A 15711-nucleotide genomic window follows, 5' to 3' on the forward strand; every position below is an offset into this window, starting at 1 on the left:
TAGTCTTTTGACTTGGTTCAGGAACCCTGCTTTGAAAACCAGGGATAGTGGGTTGCTGGGGAAGTGGATACCTACCTCATCATGGTGTAGGGTGCAAGAGACATCTTGTACTTTTCCTAGAGTTCTTCTGCAATGCAGCCAGCCAGAGATGAGCTTCGGCCTTGCTCCTCAGTGTACATGACCATGAGTATGCTGAGATGGTTTTTAAGACAGACATTTGTTTACTGTTTGCAGATGTGCGTTTGTTGTGGCTCTCGTTCATGACCAAGAAGCTAGTTGGGGAGGAAAGGCTTTATTCAGTTTTCTCTTCCACATTTCTGTTCATCATCAAAGGAAATCAGGACTGGAACTCAAGCAGGTCAGGAAGCAGGAGCTGATGCAGAGGCCATGGAGGGATGTTGCTTACTGGCTTGTTTCCCCTGGCTTGCTCAGCCTGCTCTCTTATAGAACCAAGACTACCAGCCCAGAGATGGCACCACCCACAAGGGGACGACCTCCCCCCTTGATCACTAATTGAGAAAATGCCTTACAGCTGGATCTCATGGAGGCATTTCCTCAACTGAAGCTCCTTTCTCTGTGATAACCCCGGCCTGTGTCAAGTTGACACAAAACTAGCCAGTACGGTTTCTGAGGAAGTTGAATGTGCTGCTTCCAGTGCAGGGCTGACAGTCTTGGGGCAGAAATGAATTTGGTGCTTGACGTTGCTTCCGGTGGTAACTTTAATCAGTTTGGTCATTTGGAAGTTTTAATGGGAGAGAAAATTTCAATGTCATTAATTTTGTGTTTATAAATGTTCCATACCCTGCAAGTTACTTTTATAATTCTTTGTAACTAAAATTGTTTTCCTGGAATGAATACCGATGATGTAAACTTTATTATTTGTCACTCACCAGGCAAAGAGTGGAAACTATCAAGACATTCACAACATAATCTTGTGTTTAGCAACCCTAAATAGAAAAATTCCAAAAATTCAAATTGTGTTCAGACCTAGCATTTTGAGGTTCTTTTGGGGATATAGCTTAAGATTCTCTGTGGGATATTCTGAACATGTTGACAGGAACTTGCTTTTCTGTTTTTATTTATTTATTTTAAGGATTTATGTATTTGTGTGTACGTGTGTGTGGATATATGCACACGTGTCTGTACTGGTGACTTCTGTCACTTTCCAACTATCCCTTTGAGGGTTCTTTCCCTAAACCAAGGGTTTACATTTTTCTCAGTAGGCTGGGAGCCAACAAGCCTTAGAGAGCCTCCTGTCTGGGATTACAGGTGTAGTCAGATGCCTGGCTTATTGTGTCGGTGCTGGGATGTGAACTCTGGTCCTCATGTTTGTATAACAGGTGCTCTTCACTTTGGAGCCATCTCTCTGGCACCATAACTTTATTATATTGTCTGTTATTATACCAGTGAATGAGATGCCTAGTACATTTGTGCTTTTATTAATCTGTGTACGTTGTGGTGTGTGTGTGTGTGTGTGTTTGTATATGTGTGTGTGTGTGTATGTATAAGTGTGTGTAGTATATGTGTATGGCTGTGTATACACATGAAACAATGTTTTCTTCTCTTGCAGAATTAAATCTGAGAGAATCTGACATCAGAGTGTGTGATGAATCATCTTGTAAATATGGAGGTGTCTGCAAAGAAGATGGAGATGGTTTGAAATGCGCATGCCAGTTTCAGGTGAGAAAACCAAAATTAACTTAATTTTACCCTCCCCCGTTTTGTAATCTGACATTTCTCAAATAAAATGCACGTAGTACCTTGAGCCCCGAAGGAATTTAGCACCCAGCCCACTGATTCTTTCTTGGCAGGTGAAGTCCTGTTATTTGTGTTTTCTGTGGTTCATTTCAGAAATTAAAGAGGACAGACTGACCGTGATAGGTGTGCACATGCGTGGGAAAATGTTAAATAGCCAAGAGTCAGCTTTGTCGGTCGTAGGGAAAGAGGATCTGCCAAGGGAGAGCCTCTTAGTTAACAGGTTGACATGATTCCCCCCCCCCTTTTTTTTCTATTGACATGGCTTTTTCCCTCCCCTACTGTACCTCTTTAGAACTAGGATGAGTTAGAGCCTCAGGGAGAATCAGGGTCAGAGATGGGTTGGAAATTAGAGTCACAACCCAAGAGTATGCCTTAAACTTAGATTTGTAATCCAAGAGTATGGCACCTTAGCATTTCCATTTGGGTTTTAGTTGTGTTGCTACTGTGTGAAAAGCAAGAGAGATGGAGACTGTTACTCTCCATTGTTCCTGGTTTTTTAACAAATTATAATCTAGCTGTAGATGGCCTCTCAGAATTGGGCATGAAGTATAGAAAGAGCTTGTCTAGTTTTCGCTTACAGTCTTGCTGCCATTTTGAATTATGAGGAGAGGAAGAGGTTCAGAAACCAGGCATATGGCTTCTAGCTGAGTGAGCGTTTCTAGTAACCCAGTGACCTCAGGCAAATCTCTGTCCTTAACAATTATTTCCTCACCAGTATCCCATCTGAACAGAGGTGCATTTCATACTTGGAAGGTGTCATAAGAACGCAGACAGTAAGAGCACTTGTGTTTGAAACTTCCTTGAATACCATGAACTATCATTATGTTTATTTCTGTTATAAGGAATAGAGAATTGAATTGAAGTAGCAGGCATGGCTAGCTAGGTACATCCCTACTGACTAGCCAAGGATCGGGTGGTACATTGTTATTGAACCCCTGGGGACGGGTAGTTAGGTGCAGTGTTACTGACCACCCAGTCAGGCTCTGGGGTCAAAGAGACTTTTCATTCATTTATACAGAGCAGTATTTCTGTGAGACAGGCTCCACAATAGCCACTTTCTTCGGAGCTTGGTTAGCCTCTTTGGCTGGCTTCATAGCCTTGCTGCCCATTGGCTGGGGGATATCAGTTCCTTCTGTGCCTGCCTTTCCATGGGCCTCTTTCATTTCTATGGAGCTGATTTTATATTCTGTTTTCCTATGGGTTTTTTTTTTTTTTTTGTAAGCCCTTGAGACTTTTTTTAAAAAAAGATTATTTTTTAAAAGGTAGCCTTTTCAATGTCCTTCAACAGCTAAAGAAAAATATCTTTCCTTGATCTGTCTTAAATCGTTTGGTTCTTAACCGGTGGCAAAGCAGGAAGAGAAATACAAGCGAGGAGGAGAGACGAGAAGGTGCTTTTCTAGGTTTGCTGTGTGTGATGTCCTCGCCTGGATGCTAAAGTTGGTTAAAGGCAGGGTTCCCTGCCTTGCAGGGCAAACTGCCGAAAGGCTTACAGCGGGGCTTGTTCCCTCTCCGGAGGAGTCTCCGCTTTGATTGCTCTGCTGCCTTCCTGTGAGATTACGGATCTGTTCATAAAACCTAAATTATTGGCAGCTTAAAAACAATGACTTGATATGTGCATTAGGCCTAGCGCTCTGCTGTGTAAATCTTAACAGTGATAATCAAATTGCTTGAAAGATGGCTTATAATTCTGCATGCGCTCAGTGCTAATGCAAGCTTCTGGGGGCGCGATTTAGGTTCATGTTCACAGAAAGTAGAATTGTGGGTAACTGCAAGTTTTGTTGGTTCATAAAAGCCATTATCTTTCTAGTTATATAAACAAAGTCGCTCACTAATGATATGCACAGAAAAATTATTAATGCTACATCTTCCCCTTAAAACTTAGTGTCTCTGACTTTTCCCCTAATTTTCTTTTTCCCTTGTCGGATTTAGAGTTCTGTAGCCTGTCTTCTTGTGCTTGTATCTGTTCTTACTAGCTCCCTCGGCCTCTCACTCTTACTAGACCTTTGTATTGGAGTTTCCCACAGAAATACAACAGGGTACTTGACTGTGTGAGAGTGATGGAGAAAGAGATTAATGAGGAATTAGCTTATTTGAGTGAAGGGGGTGAGAAGCCACACAACCTGTCAGGGGCTTAAGACCCAGGAAACAGAGTGGTGTTAAGACCCTGTTGGAAGCTGACGGCTGAGGACTGGTATCTCAGTACAGTCAGAGGGAAGCTTTTCCTCCACCATTTTGTTCTATTTGGTTCCCCACAAATTGGCTAATGTGTATCACCCTGGGGAGGGCAGCCTGCTTTACTTGGTTCACTGACTCCACTGCTAATTTCATTTGGAAATGCCCTCACGGATTCATCCGGAAATAACTTTTAATCTGGACACCCAAAGGCCTAGTCAAGTTGCCACATGAAATTACCCATCCCTGCTGTGTTACTCCTACTTTTCCTTGCTGTGACAAAACACCCACTCAAAGCAGCTACACCCGGGGAAAGGCGTATTTTATTTTGCAGTACATTGTCCGACGTTCCGTTCTTCATGGTGTGACGGATAAGAGCCTTTCATTCACATCATGGTGTCCAGGAGACAGAGGAAGAGCCAGTGCTCGTGGGGCTTCTTCCTGTCCTACCCTCTAACGCCCCCCAGTCTGTTGGGTGGTTCTACCAATATTCAGGGATGGCCTTTCTCCCTGAATTAATCCTTAGAGACATGCCCAGACATACATATGCTGCTAGGTACCTATCAATCAATCAATCAATCAATCAGTCAGTCAGTCAAGTTGACAATCAAGATGAACTATCCCAGGAACTTTATTTTATTATTTTGTTGTGATCCAAACAGTCCCTGGCACATAGTGGGTATATAAGAAGTGCTTGAATGGATAGGGTTCCAGGGCTGGTTAGTGCTGTATCATTCAGACAGCTGGCACTGTCATCACAATCACAAGTAATGGAGATTCCTACCCCTCATCCAGGGTGGCCGAGGTTAGGGAGCATGTGCAGGGCCAGTGGATGACACTGAATGTTGTAAAACTGCCCAGGGCTTTTCATTTGTCCATAAGCATATTGGGAGGCTTCCAAGAGAGACCTAGAAATAAAGAATGATGAAGACAACAGATCTACTTCCTCATCTCAGGTTCGCTCTGAAGTGTGGGCTCCTGGACGGTTGCAGGGATGTAAGGACCCTTGCTCGCTATCACCAAGTGACTTATCGCCAGGCTCTGAATAGCGTGTATGGTGTCTAAAGTACATCACTGGGAGCAACTGTGACTCTTCTTGCACTCATTAGCTGTGCTCCTACACAAGAACGCAAGACTTAGAAATGACAGTAGCTACAGCAGTGACAGCTCGGAGTTGCTAAGAACTTGCCGTGGCTGAATAGAAACACCTGATTTAGTTCTTGTAATGACATTACAATGACACCTAGCTTTAGACAGAGGGGGAAAGTGTGCTAGTTTCACACAGGTGATGGGCCAGAGCCCTGGCTCTGACGTTATCCTGGGCTTCATTGGTTGTTAGACTATTTAAGTCCATAGGACATTTAAAGCTGCTGCCCATTGCTCACTGGGATATTGTTTTATAAATGTTAAGATTTCCAGTCCTATCAGACTCAAAACCCTTTCAATCACCAGTAACTTACGTTCCATTTCTTGATTACCTTTAAATGAAATTCACAGTGTAGCCTACAAAACACAGGATTAAAGAAATGAATTGTGGTTCATAATTTTAATATAAAAGAAAAATAAAGGTCATTTATGATATAAATATTTCATAAGTTACATGCTTTGGAATGACTGTGTTAGAAGACAATGTTGTACTCAGGGTTTACATCTACTTATAATGAAGTTGGATTAAAAATAATCATAAGCAGTTTCATATACAAAGCTCTCCAAATAAAAATTTAATTTTAATAAAAGTTTGTGTAAGATTTTGCTGATATTGAATTTAGAGTAAAACCGCCTTGGTTATAAAATATATTGTTAGTTAGCGGTTGCTGAGTTGTGCTAATATCCCATATTTATACTTCAGACACCAAGGCCAACCACTTACAAAAGATAACAGTAAAAGTACATCTTGTTGATTGCAGAAAAATTGAGATATACAGAAAATTAGAGATAATATGAAAAAATATTAATATTTTCTTCTAGAGTATGCATATTTTCTAAATTAGATTATGAAAGCAATACATTTTCTTGCTATATTTTATTTATTTATTTCTTAAAAATTTGCATTCAGTGTCATGGATAAATAATACTTTTAAAAAAGGGCAGACTGAGCCGGGCGTGGTGGTACACGCCTTTGATCCCAGCACTTGGGAGGCAAAGACAGGTGGATATCTGAGTTTGAGGCGAGTCTGGTCTACAGAGTGAGTTCCAGGACAGACAGGGTTATACCGAGAAACCCTGCCTCAAAGAAAAAAAAAATAAAAGGGGACAGACTGTACACTGTCTCCCATGCCTGTAATCCCTGCACGAGGCAGGTGAATTCAGATAGGTTCCTCGATAGCCTGGACTCTAAGTGAATCCCCTACCCACTCATTCTTTCTCATTTTCAGTATACAACCCTGATTGCTAATGAAAGTCAATTACTTTTATATATTAGTTGTCTGTTTCTAATTTTTCTGTAAATACTTTGGCCCATTTTAAAAGAACGTCTGCACCATTCTTATTTACGTAATGAAGATTTCTGAAACTTCATTTATCCTATTTTTAAAAACGATTTATTTTGAACATTTAAAAATTACGCGCATGCATATGTGTCTCTGTGTGGGTATGTGCAGGTGCCCGTGGGATCCCAGAAGATGTCGGAGTGCTTGGATTTACAGGTAGTCGTGAGCTGCCAAACATGAGTGGCTGGAGTTACATGCAGTTGTGAGCCATTCAGTGTGGGGGCTGGGAGCTGAGCTCTGGTCCTCTGCAAGAACAGAACAGGCTCCTGACTCTGAGCCATCTCCCCAGCCCCCATTGGTGCTATTTTTGACGTATAGATTTTCTAAAGTTCTTTTAGCATCAGAGCCAGTGCCATCTTTCAGATCTCGTGACTGCTTATCTTCATCTGCCTCGTTCCTGTTAGTCCTTGGTTAGTGCTTGGTTCGAATCCCACTTTCTCTGATGAAGTTTTCTTTAAGCACCCTCGCTGTAATACTAGAGATCAGGCATCATACTGTCTGTCTGATCGATTGATCTGGAACACGATTTAGCTTTGCAAATTTTTCCCCCTATTCTAACAGGATTATAAATAAGATCTCTGAGTACAGAGGCTGTGTTGATTTCTTTGTATCTCCTCTGTTTCTCCCCCGGGGACTTTTCCTACTAGAGGTATTGAGTAAATGAATTTTAATGACAACGTGACATCACCTAAGTAGCTCTTTATAAACATCGTCACGACTGTCCTCCTAATGTTTCTATGGCTTTTCTTAACAAATAAAGTAGATTGCACAGGGATGTCCAGTTCCACTCAAGGGTAGTTATTTTCATTATGAACGTGAGAAAAGGCATGAGGAAGAGTCAGGTCTTTGTTAAAGTAAAACACAGGGACAACCTGTTCTAGCAGTGGAAGAATGTCATAATACTATGCTTTTGTGTTAATGAGTGTGAGCCAGGCCATTAACATTCATGCCTCATTCTGAGAGTGCATTTTTGTTTTCTGCAGTGCCATACAAATTACATCCCTGTCTGTGGGTCAAACGGGGACACCTACCAGAATGAGTGCTTTCTCAGGAGGGCTGCTTGCAAGCACCAGAAAGACATAACCGTGGTGGCGCGTGGACCTTGCTACTCTGGTATGTATGATGTTAGAAATGACTCTGCCATATATTCTAAAAAAAGAATTTAGCCAGAAGCGTTAGGCTTACGTTGCTACAGGGATTGGTAGTGGCTGAGAGGGTTTTATTCATATATTATGTTACTGCTTCTTAACTTGAGTTGATTTTTGTATTGACCGTATGCCTGTTGACTATATTTTATGTGAGAACTTCATATTTACTTTGTTTGATATAATTTGGAATTGGGAACTGGCATAAAATAAGTATCTCTCTCTCTCTCTCTATCCATCCATCCATCCACCCACCCACCCACCCACCTATCTATCCATCCATCTATCTAATATCTGTCTATCTGTCTGTCTGTCTATCTATCTATCTATCTATCTATCCATCCATCTACCTGAGATGATTGTCTCTAGAAAGCCTCTATGAACATATGTCTCCAAGGTTGTATCTCTTTCCAAGTTTTTTGTTCTTTTCCATCGGTCACCTCAAGCCATCTACCTGCTCTCTCCTTTCTCTTTGACTTGGTGGCAGCTGGTTCCTGGGAGGCTGTAGTGTGAGCTGCCTGTGTGTGCTTGAGTGTGAAGGTGTATGTGCAGGTTAGGTACTGTAACTAGAGGTTACTGTGCAGGGGCCAGTGGTAAAGGTAGAGGCTGGTGGTGGCTCTATGCACTTGCTTTTCACAGTATGTTAGGGTGCTTAGAAGGTTGTAGGGCCAACTTTAAGTTAGTGGGCAGAGTCCCCAACACTGCTGTCACTTAGGTTACCAGTTAGAGTGCAAGAAGTTCCCCAAACTGCCCTCAGGTACAATTTCCTAGAAGGGCTCTTAAAACTCACTAAAAGCTATTAGAGTTATGATTTATTGCATGGAGAAGATATACTCAAAATTGGCCAAAGCAGAGATGGGTAGGACAGATTCTGGGAGAGGTCCAAACATGGAACGTCCAGCTCTGTCCTCTCCAAGGACTCACGGACAGTGTTACTTCCTCAGGGAGCACTGTCAACCGGGCAAGCGGAGCTCCAGCGCTGGGGTTTATCGCACCTTCATCCCCTATGTGGGATGTCGCCGATCTTAGACTCTAGCTCCTCTAACACAGTTTGACCCAAAGCTTCCATTTTAAGTCACATGACTGATCTTGTTTTTTCCATTTGTGTGTCTTGAGTGTGTGATATAAACATGCATGATGCATGTATTCAGGTAAACTCCTCTATGTGTGGGTGGATGCATGGCAAACTAGAGAGAGACATCTGCTATCTTTTTTTATTACTATTTTATTTTTGTAGATGAGTGTTTCCCCTGCTTGGAAACTAGAATCTGTGCAGAGCCCTAGAATGTCAGAGGAGAGTGTTTCGGAGCGAGAGTTGTGGGTGCTGGGAGATAAACCCAGGTCCTCTGTAACGGCAGCAAATGCTGCTAACCACTGAGTCAACTTCCAGCTTCTAGTCGTTATTTCTTGGAGTTTTGGTCTCACTGCATCTGTGGTATAGTTAGACTGGTTGGCCAGGAAGCTCCCAGGATCTGTCTCTGTCTGCCCAGGACTGGTGTTACTGGAATATGCTGCCACATCGGGCTTTTTACACGTACGCTCGGGGACTCAAACTCAGCCTCAGTCTTGATCTTGCTAAGGTGGCTAAGCCCTCATACTGTGAGGTGTGGCTGGCCTACTCTCTATTTCTGTTGTAGAGCTCACTCCCAACAGACACTACTATCAGGTATACTATAAATGACTGCCCAGAAGCCTAGGTTAAATATCAGACCTCTCTGAACAAGGATAGATTTTTACTGTACACAAGATTATTGTGCTCTTGGGCTGTCATGCGATGTGCTCATACACTTCTCTAAGTACATTGTGTTTCACAGGCTTCATCTAGAAATTTTGGGGACTCTTTCTGATGCTATATTGATCATTTATTAGGAGCACGTGTGTAAGACACCAGGTTGCTTTGATAGGCAGTGACAGGAGGTAGCTTGGCAGGTTGCAAACAACCCTGAAACTAGGAGCAGAAGGCCTCAGCGTTAAAATTGGCCCAGCTTTTATTTACCATGTAACCTTGTGCAGGCAGCTATGGCTCTGTGAACTCTGTTTCTCTAGGTCATTACATGGATATCTGCCTTCTGGGCTTGGTGAGCTCAGAAATACCGAGGTGGTGAGGTACCTTATTTTGTTGCTTGCTGACTGGGCCAGTGTTTTCATGTTTTTAGTCTTTAGAGGTGTCCTATTCTGAGAGTTTGAAATAGTTTCTCTTTCAATTACTCAGAAAAATCTCGTCTTAGGCTTTACTCTGGAGTTCTTCTTCTCTGGCCTCTCTAGGAAGTTTGTTTTATCGTCTGTGTATCTATGCATGTAGCATGCTGCATTTCACTTACCTGATCTGCTTGCTTACAGCCACTTAGGTGCTTTCTCAACCAGGAGGCTGTGTGTCCTGTCTAGGGAAGCAAAACACCTTCTCAGAACTGAGATGGACTCACACACACACACACACACACACGCACGCACGCGCGCGCGCGCGTGCGTGTGTGTGTGTGTGTGTGTGTGTGTATACCACTGATACAATTCTAACAAGGGAAACTACTGTATTATCAGAGTACTTACAGTTTTTAATTTATTTAGGGATTTTAAAAAAAGATTTATTATTTTATATATTCGAGTATTACTGTTGTTCACTTCAGACACACCAGAAGAGGGCATTGGATCCCATTACCCACCATGTGGTTTCTGGCTGGGAATTGAACTCAGGACCTCTGGAAGTCAGTGCTCTTAACTGCTAAGCCATCTCTCCAGCTCCTGTGTGTAGAAATCTTTAATGACCAAGGCAGCTGTGAGGTTTTTAAATATCCATTAAAAGTGGACATGGCTTGAAAAAACGGTTTAGGGTGAGTGTCTCATGTACTTGGAATGAGTCTTATCACTGTAATTTATCACAGCCCTTGGAACTTAATATGTGTCCAGTCAACATACATGGAACAAAAGTTTTCCTAAGAAAACTAAGGGTTAGGCTTTCATAAGTTTTTACAAATTCAACTCCTCATCTTCCATTCCTCCATTCTTCCCCTCGTTCCTTTCAGGAGACAGCCTCACACAATTGGCTAAATCAAAACAGAATGCAACTGAAAACTTTGCACACAGAGCCTGTTCCCTTGCCACTGCCTGCATGTGTGCTTTCTACACTTGCCACTGCCTGCATGTGTGCTTTCTAACCCCCTGTTGATGTGTTTCTGGTGGAGGTTGGAGGGAAGGACTGGTATTCAGTATTATCTTCCGTTCTAGAGACGATTTGAAGAATAGAATCAATTCCCAGGGGCCAAGATATCATCTCCCCTATAGAGTGCTGAAAAGTGTCAAAACTTCATCTTCCATCTCTGTTTTATTTTTATTTTTTTTACAGCTCCATGCTGATGATATGACAGAGTCTCTTGTTTTCATTCTGTGTTATATATTGGAATTTTCAGTCCTATACAATAAAACTTTAGAGTTAGGAGTGTGACTCAGTGGTAGAGTGATTGTCTAGTATGTACAAGGTCCAGCCCTACAAAATAAAACTGCCTAGTATGTATAAGGCCCAGTACTATAATTTTTTTAAAAAATTGTACATTAGTTACATTTTAGACTGTGCTCTCTCTGAGATTTATCCTGGATAGATTTCCCAGAGGAAGCTAATTTTATCATTACTATGCACATTCAACCCTGAGGGAGGTTCTCCTTGCTAAACCTTAGGGACTTTTTTTTTTTTTTTTTTTGCCTTTTGGCCTCTGGTCTGTATCCACAAATTTGATTAAGAAGACTTTTGGAGCCAGGCTCAGCCTTTATCTTTCTACTAGAAGCAGTTTATTCAGCTCCTCTCCAGCCCTAACAAAATTAAAATTTCCTTTTACCTTTTAAATGGGTGGGCAAATCATTTCTGTTTAGCTGTTCATAGTATCTTTTAGTCTTGGTACATGGGATCTGGGTATTTCCTGGCCGGCTGCCTTCTGAGATGTAAGAAATGTATTCTAATATGTTAGAAAGACTGATGGTTATGTGTCTAGGCTACTTACTCTGTACAGCCTAAAGTAGACATATGAAAATAAACCTAGCTGCCAGAAATGTGAGAAAAGAAATATATGATCCTGGATGCCATAGGGTTTTTTTTTTTTTTTTTTTGTTGTTTTTTGTTTATGATAAGAAATGTTTGGGCTGGTGAGATGGCTCAGTGGGTAAGAGCACCCGACTGTTCTTCCGAAGGTCCAGAGTTCAAATCCCAGCAACCACATGGTGGCTCACAACCATCCGTAATGAGATCTGACTCCCTCTTCTGGAGTGTCTGAAGACAACTACAGTGTACTTACATATAATAAATAAATAAATTAATTAAAAAAAAAAAAGAAATGTTACTATCTGAAAAGAGAATTTCCAGGAGAAATATTTACATTTGTTGTTTCTCTTCTCAGATAACGGCTCTGGATCTGGAGAAGGAGGTAAGTTTCAATGACTTGACTATTTTGAGAGAGTACATTTGTAGCTCAGGCTGGCTTGGAACTCCCCTCTGTTCTCATGTCTTAGCCTCTCAAGTGATGGGATTTCAGGCGTGGTCCTCCATGTCCAGTTCAGATGTTCTCCTTTGATATTTAACAACGCTGAGATAAAACTCTGACACCATAAGGGCTTCCTCACTTGAAGTTCCTAGCTCAAGGACTTTTAATGATATGCAGCGTCGTGGCTCATCACCACCACCACCATCCTTACAGGGAGCTCTGTCCCCTGGCCACCAAGGCTACTTTGGCTCTCCTTGTAACCTCAGGCAGTCTTTGTTCCACAGTGTTTTCACTGAAGGTATATTGTCAGACTAAAGGGAACCCATCATAGCTCCTGTTAAATTCAGGTTACACAAGCTGACTTCTGCTCAGGATTGTCCACACAAGTGATTTTTATCATGAAACAGAACTTTGAAATCTCTTTTATTTGCTTCTATTATTTTTTTTTTTAAATCGTAAGTCATAAGGATTCTTTTTTTTTTTTTTTTTTTTAAATCTAGAGTAAGTTGTGTCTAGAAGAGAAAGCCCACAAAACAGCTCTGGTAGAATTAAGAGTTAAATCAAAAGTTTAAAAATTTTCTGTTTTAAATTTTATTTCAGAGAAAAATGGTTTCTGATGTCATAGTTGGTAATAGCATTGCAGGGCCGGAATGAGGATGACTAATCTGCCTCATGTTTAATGAAGCTGTAAATCTTACTATCTACTCTATGCACAATAATATTTGAGGTACCCTGAGGATATGTTAAAAGACCACTCACTGGGAAAAATTCAAGCGCAAGTATAAGCTGTAATTATGATCCTAGCCACATGAAACCTTGTGTCAGGCTGCGCCTTCCTCATAGGTTCCCAAAGTTTCTGAGGTGGAAGGGACTTTGAAGGACTGCAGAGAACAGAACACTTATGGGGAGGAGTGCAAGGATGGGAGTTTCAGCCGGAAAGAAAATGATAAAAGCTACTGAACAATAGGATTTGATTTAAATGGACGTGTTTAAGCTGGAGCTCTGTAATCACGTGTGAACGCTAACTTCATGAATTTTAGATCTGAGAGCAAGAAAGGATGTTAAGAGATCACATGACCTGGTCCCTGCGATCCCTGTTCCATTAGGAGCCTCAGATGCTCCTAAGATTTGTTAATATACTACAGTCCTGGCTATTTAGCTGAGAATGTAGGCTGTTGTCAGCCATCAGGGGAGCACGGGCTGGAATGTTCAGTGGTTAGCTCAGTCATGTCGGATTTCATGATGGTTCTGAAGTCTCAGAATTATTAGCTATCATGATTATTGCAATCTGTTTGGGTATTCATTTGTGTTTGAGTGCTCCCAGTCAGACTAGGCAGATAGCAGACACTGGGGAGGTTAGGTGTCTACGTTATCTGTAGACACGCCTTTTGATAAGTCCTTCACTGACTGGCTCCCCTATACGGAATTCTATCACACACCACGTCCCTCGAGGCCAGACTCCTTCCTCACAGCTGACCTCCTGGCCTTCTTTGAGAGAGCTGCAAAGACTCACTCTAGTTGAGGCCCACAGGTGCAGGTTGCCCTTGTCTAGGGACTGTGAGTTCTTTGCTGACAATGATACGTGCTCCTTCTGTGGCTGGGAAATGGGAGACTCGAAGATTTCTACATCTGCATATTTTTTTGTCTATGCTAAGTGGATCAACTAGAGAAGAGGGACTTGTAAGAGCATCCCTTTCCTCATGCTGAATCGGAGACAAATATTTCTTTTGACTGTGAAGTGAGTTTTTGTGTGTTTAGAAAGTTGGGTGTGGAGCTAGTGTGAAGGGAGGTGATGATAATACGGTTTTCGCAGGCTGTGTTCCAGCATGTCTGTGCCAGTCAGCCTCCACAGGCGCTTCTGGGCGAGGAGAGTCACAGACTGGTTTTTTGCGCATGTTTTATTTTCTTCTACTCAATATTAAAGGGCAATTCTTTAGAAACTCATTTATTAAACCTTCCGTATTGTCCCAGCACACACAGCCTAAGACGTTATTTCGCTAACCTCGCTGTGTCGTGGGGATATGTTGTTCAGTAGCCGCAGCGGTTTTTGCTTCTAACTCTGAGAGCTTTTTAGAAGTGATTCTCTCCAGAACCTTGGGCGCTTTTTCCTTCAAAAGAAGATGATGGTTCCTAAAGGCCTGGAAAGGATCCATCGCAACTTCTGCGTGAAAGGTGGACTTTTCTCTTTCAGCAGAGGAGGAAGGCTCAGGAGCAGGGGCTCACAGGAAACATTCCAAGTGTGGACCGTGCAAGTACAAGGCCGAGTGTGACGAGGATGCGGAGAACGTTGGGTGAGTTGTGGGGAAAGGCGCGGATTGCTTTCTAGGCCACTTCCCCCGCGTTGTGGGAAGAGCGTGCTACCCTGGCCTGGAGGTTCTGCGCATGCGTACTTACGTTTTGACTATTGCTGTTAGCCCTTAGCTAGTCTGACCGTCTCACATTTTAAGTTGATGTTGCTACAATAACTGTTTAAATGTTTAGAATGAGAATCAGTATACAGTTTTTGAGTTCTATCTGTGTCCTTTTAAAAATAATTTTGATAGCTGTTTTAAAAAGGTAGCTGTGATACAAGCCCCAGGACACCCCCACCCAAAGAGCCAAAGAATAGTTCCCGCGACATTCCGCCTTTCCGCCTTCCTCCGTTAGCCCCTTGGTAATCCACCACCAAGCCTGGGGACTTCGCCCCAACAAAATTGTAAACGTTGTTAGGTTTTCGTGTAAGACTCTTGCTGTATCGTGACAGCTGTGATTGGTGAGTTGACTGTCCTGGTTGCCAGTTACACTGCGATTGTAACAATGTTTTTACTTTCTGTACAACAAGGAAAAGCTTTATAAATAAAATCTTAACATTTTGGGTCTGTTTTTTTAAGAAATTGTGTATATTAATAATGATTTATTCATGAAAACTGTTGAGTTGTTCCAGTCCCCTCTGCTAGCATCTATAACGCCCAGCTTCTGTTTCTTCTCTTGCAGTTTTATGCAAAAACTTAGTGTGTTTTTGTGCATTCAGAAAAATTTAAGAAATTTTCAAAAATGTAGCTGTATTAACTGTTTTATATAATCGAAACTTATTCTTATAAATCTCAGTTTAGTAGTTCATGTGGTTTCTCTTATCCGTGTCCCGCTTACACCAAGGTGAGTTTAATGGCCAACAGACATTCGCTGAAAGAAGTACAGTGACAAGCTGGCATCAGGCAGCCGTCAGGCTGAGTTCTCCTTTCATCAGAACCATGTTTGCGTACTCCCTACCTTGTTTTTTTCCTTTCCCTACAGTGTTTAATTTGTGCATATTTGATTTTCAAAGCTTTGATACTGACTTGAGGACCTGACAGCTAGATGAATCTTATTCATTTTCTGTTTCCTCTAGTGCATAGTCAAAAACACTCATTTTAAAGAGATTTGTACTTTATTCCTTTTGTATATTATTTTTGTGCTTTTAGATCCTGTGTTTTATTCAGTGCTTAATTCTCTTTCATCAAAATAGTGTATTAATTAGCATTAATGCCCAGAGTGAGTTTATAAATCAAGACCATACCATTTTCAATGTTAGCGGCATAATATGAACTGTTTGAGGGGCATTTGGTAAAATTAGATGCTTGGTATAAATGAATATAGGAAAGTGACTTCAGAATTTTTGTTTGTTTTGTTTTGTTTTGTTTTTTGAGAGAGGTTTTTCACTGT

The 15711-nt window shown here is 41.7% G+C and overlaps 1 protein-coding gene across 4 annotated transcripts in view; it reads left to right on the forward strand.

Annotated features, from left to right (window-relative positions):
* The window catches only part of Tmeff1 (transmembrane protein with EGF-like and two follistatin-like domains 1), a 78062-nt gene that overhangs the window by 17940 nt on the left and 44411 nt on the right, over window positions 1–15711 (forward strand). For 2 of the 4 annotated variants that reach the window (XM_006537837.2, NM_001356272.1), the window contains exons 2-5: window positions 1571–1680; window positions 7403–7532; window positions 11947–11973; window positions 14222–14321. In XM_006537837.2, the coding sequence (XP_006537900.1) occupies window positions 1571–1680; window positions 7403–7532; window positions 11947–11973; window positions 14222–14321 (367 nt within the window). The remainder of the gene's footprint in view (window positions 1–1570; window positions 1681–7402; window positions 7533–11946; window positions 11974–14221; window positions 14322–15711) is intronic. The other 2 variants (XM_006537838.1, NM_021436.3) reach the window with 1 other exon arrangement.

This window comes from Mus musculus, chromosome 4 (assembly GCF_000001635.26).
Source record: "Mus musculus strain C57BL/6J chromosome 4, GRCm38.p6 C57BL/6J".
In the NCBI taxonomy this organism is placed as follows: domain Eukaryota; kingdom Metazoa; phylum Chordata; class Mammalia; order Rodentia; family Muridae; genus Mus; species Mus musculus.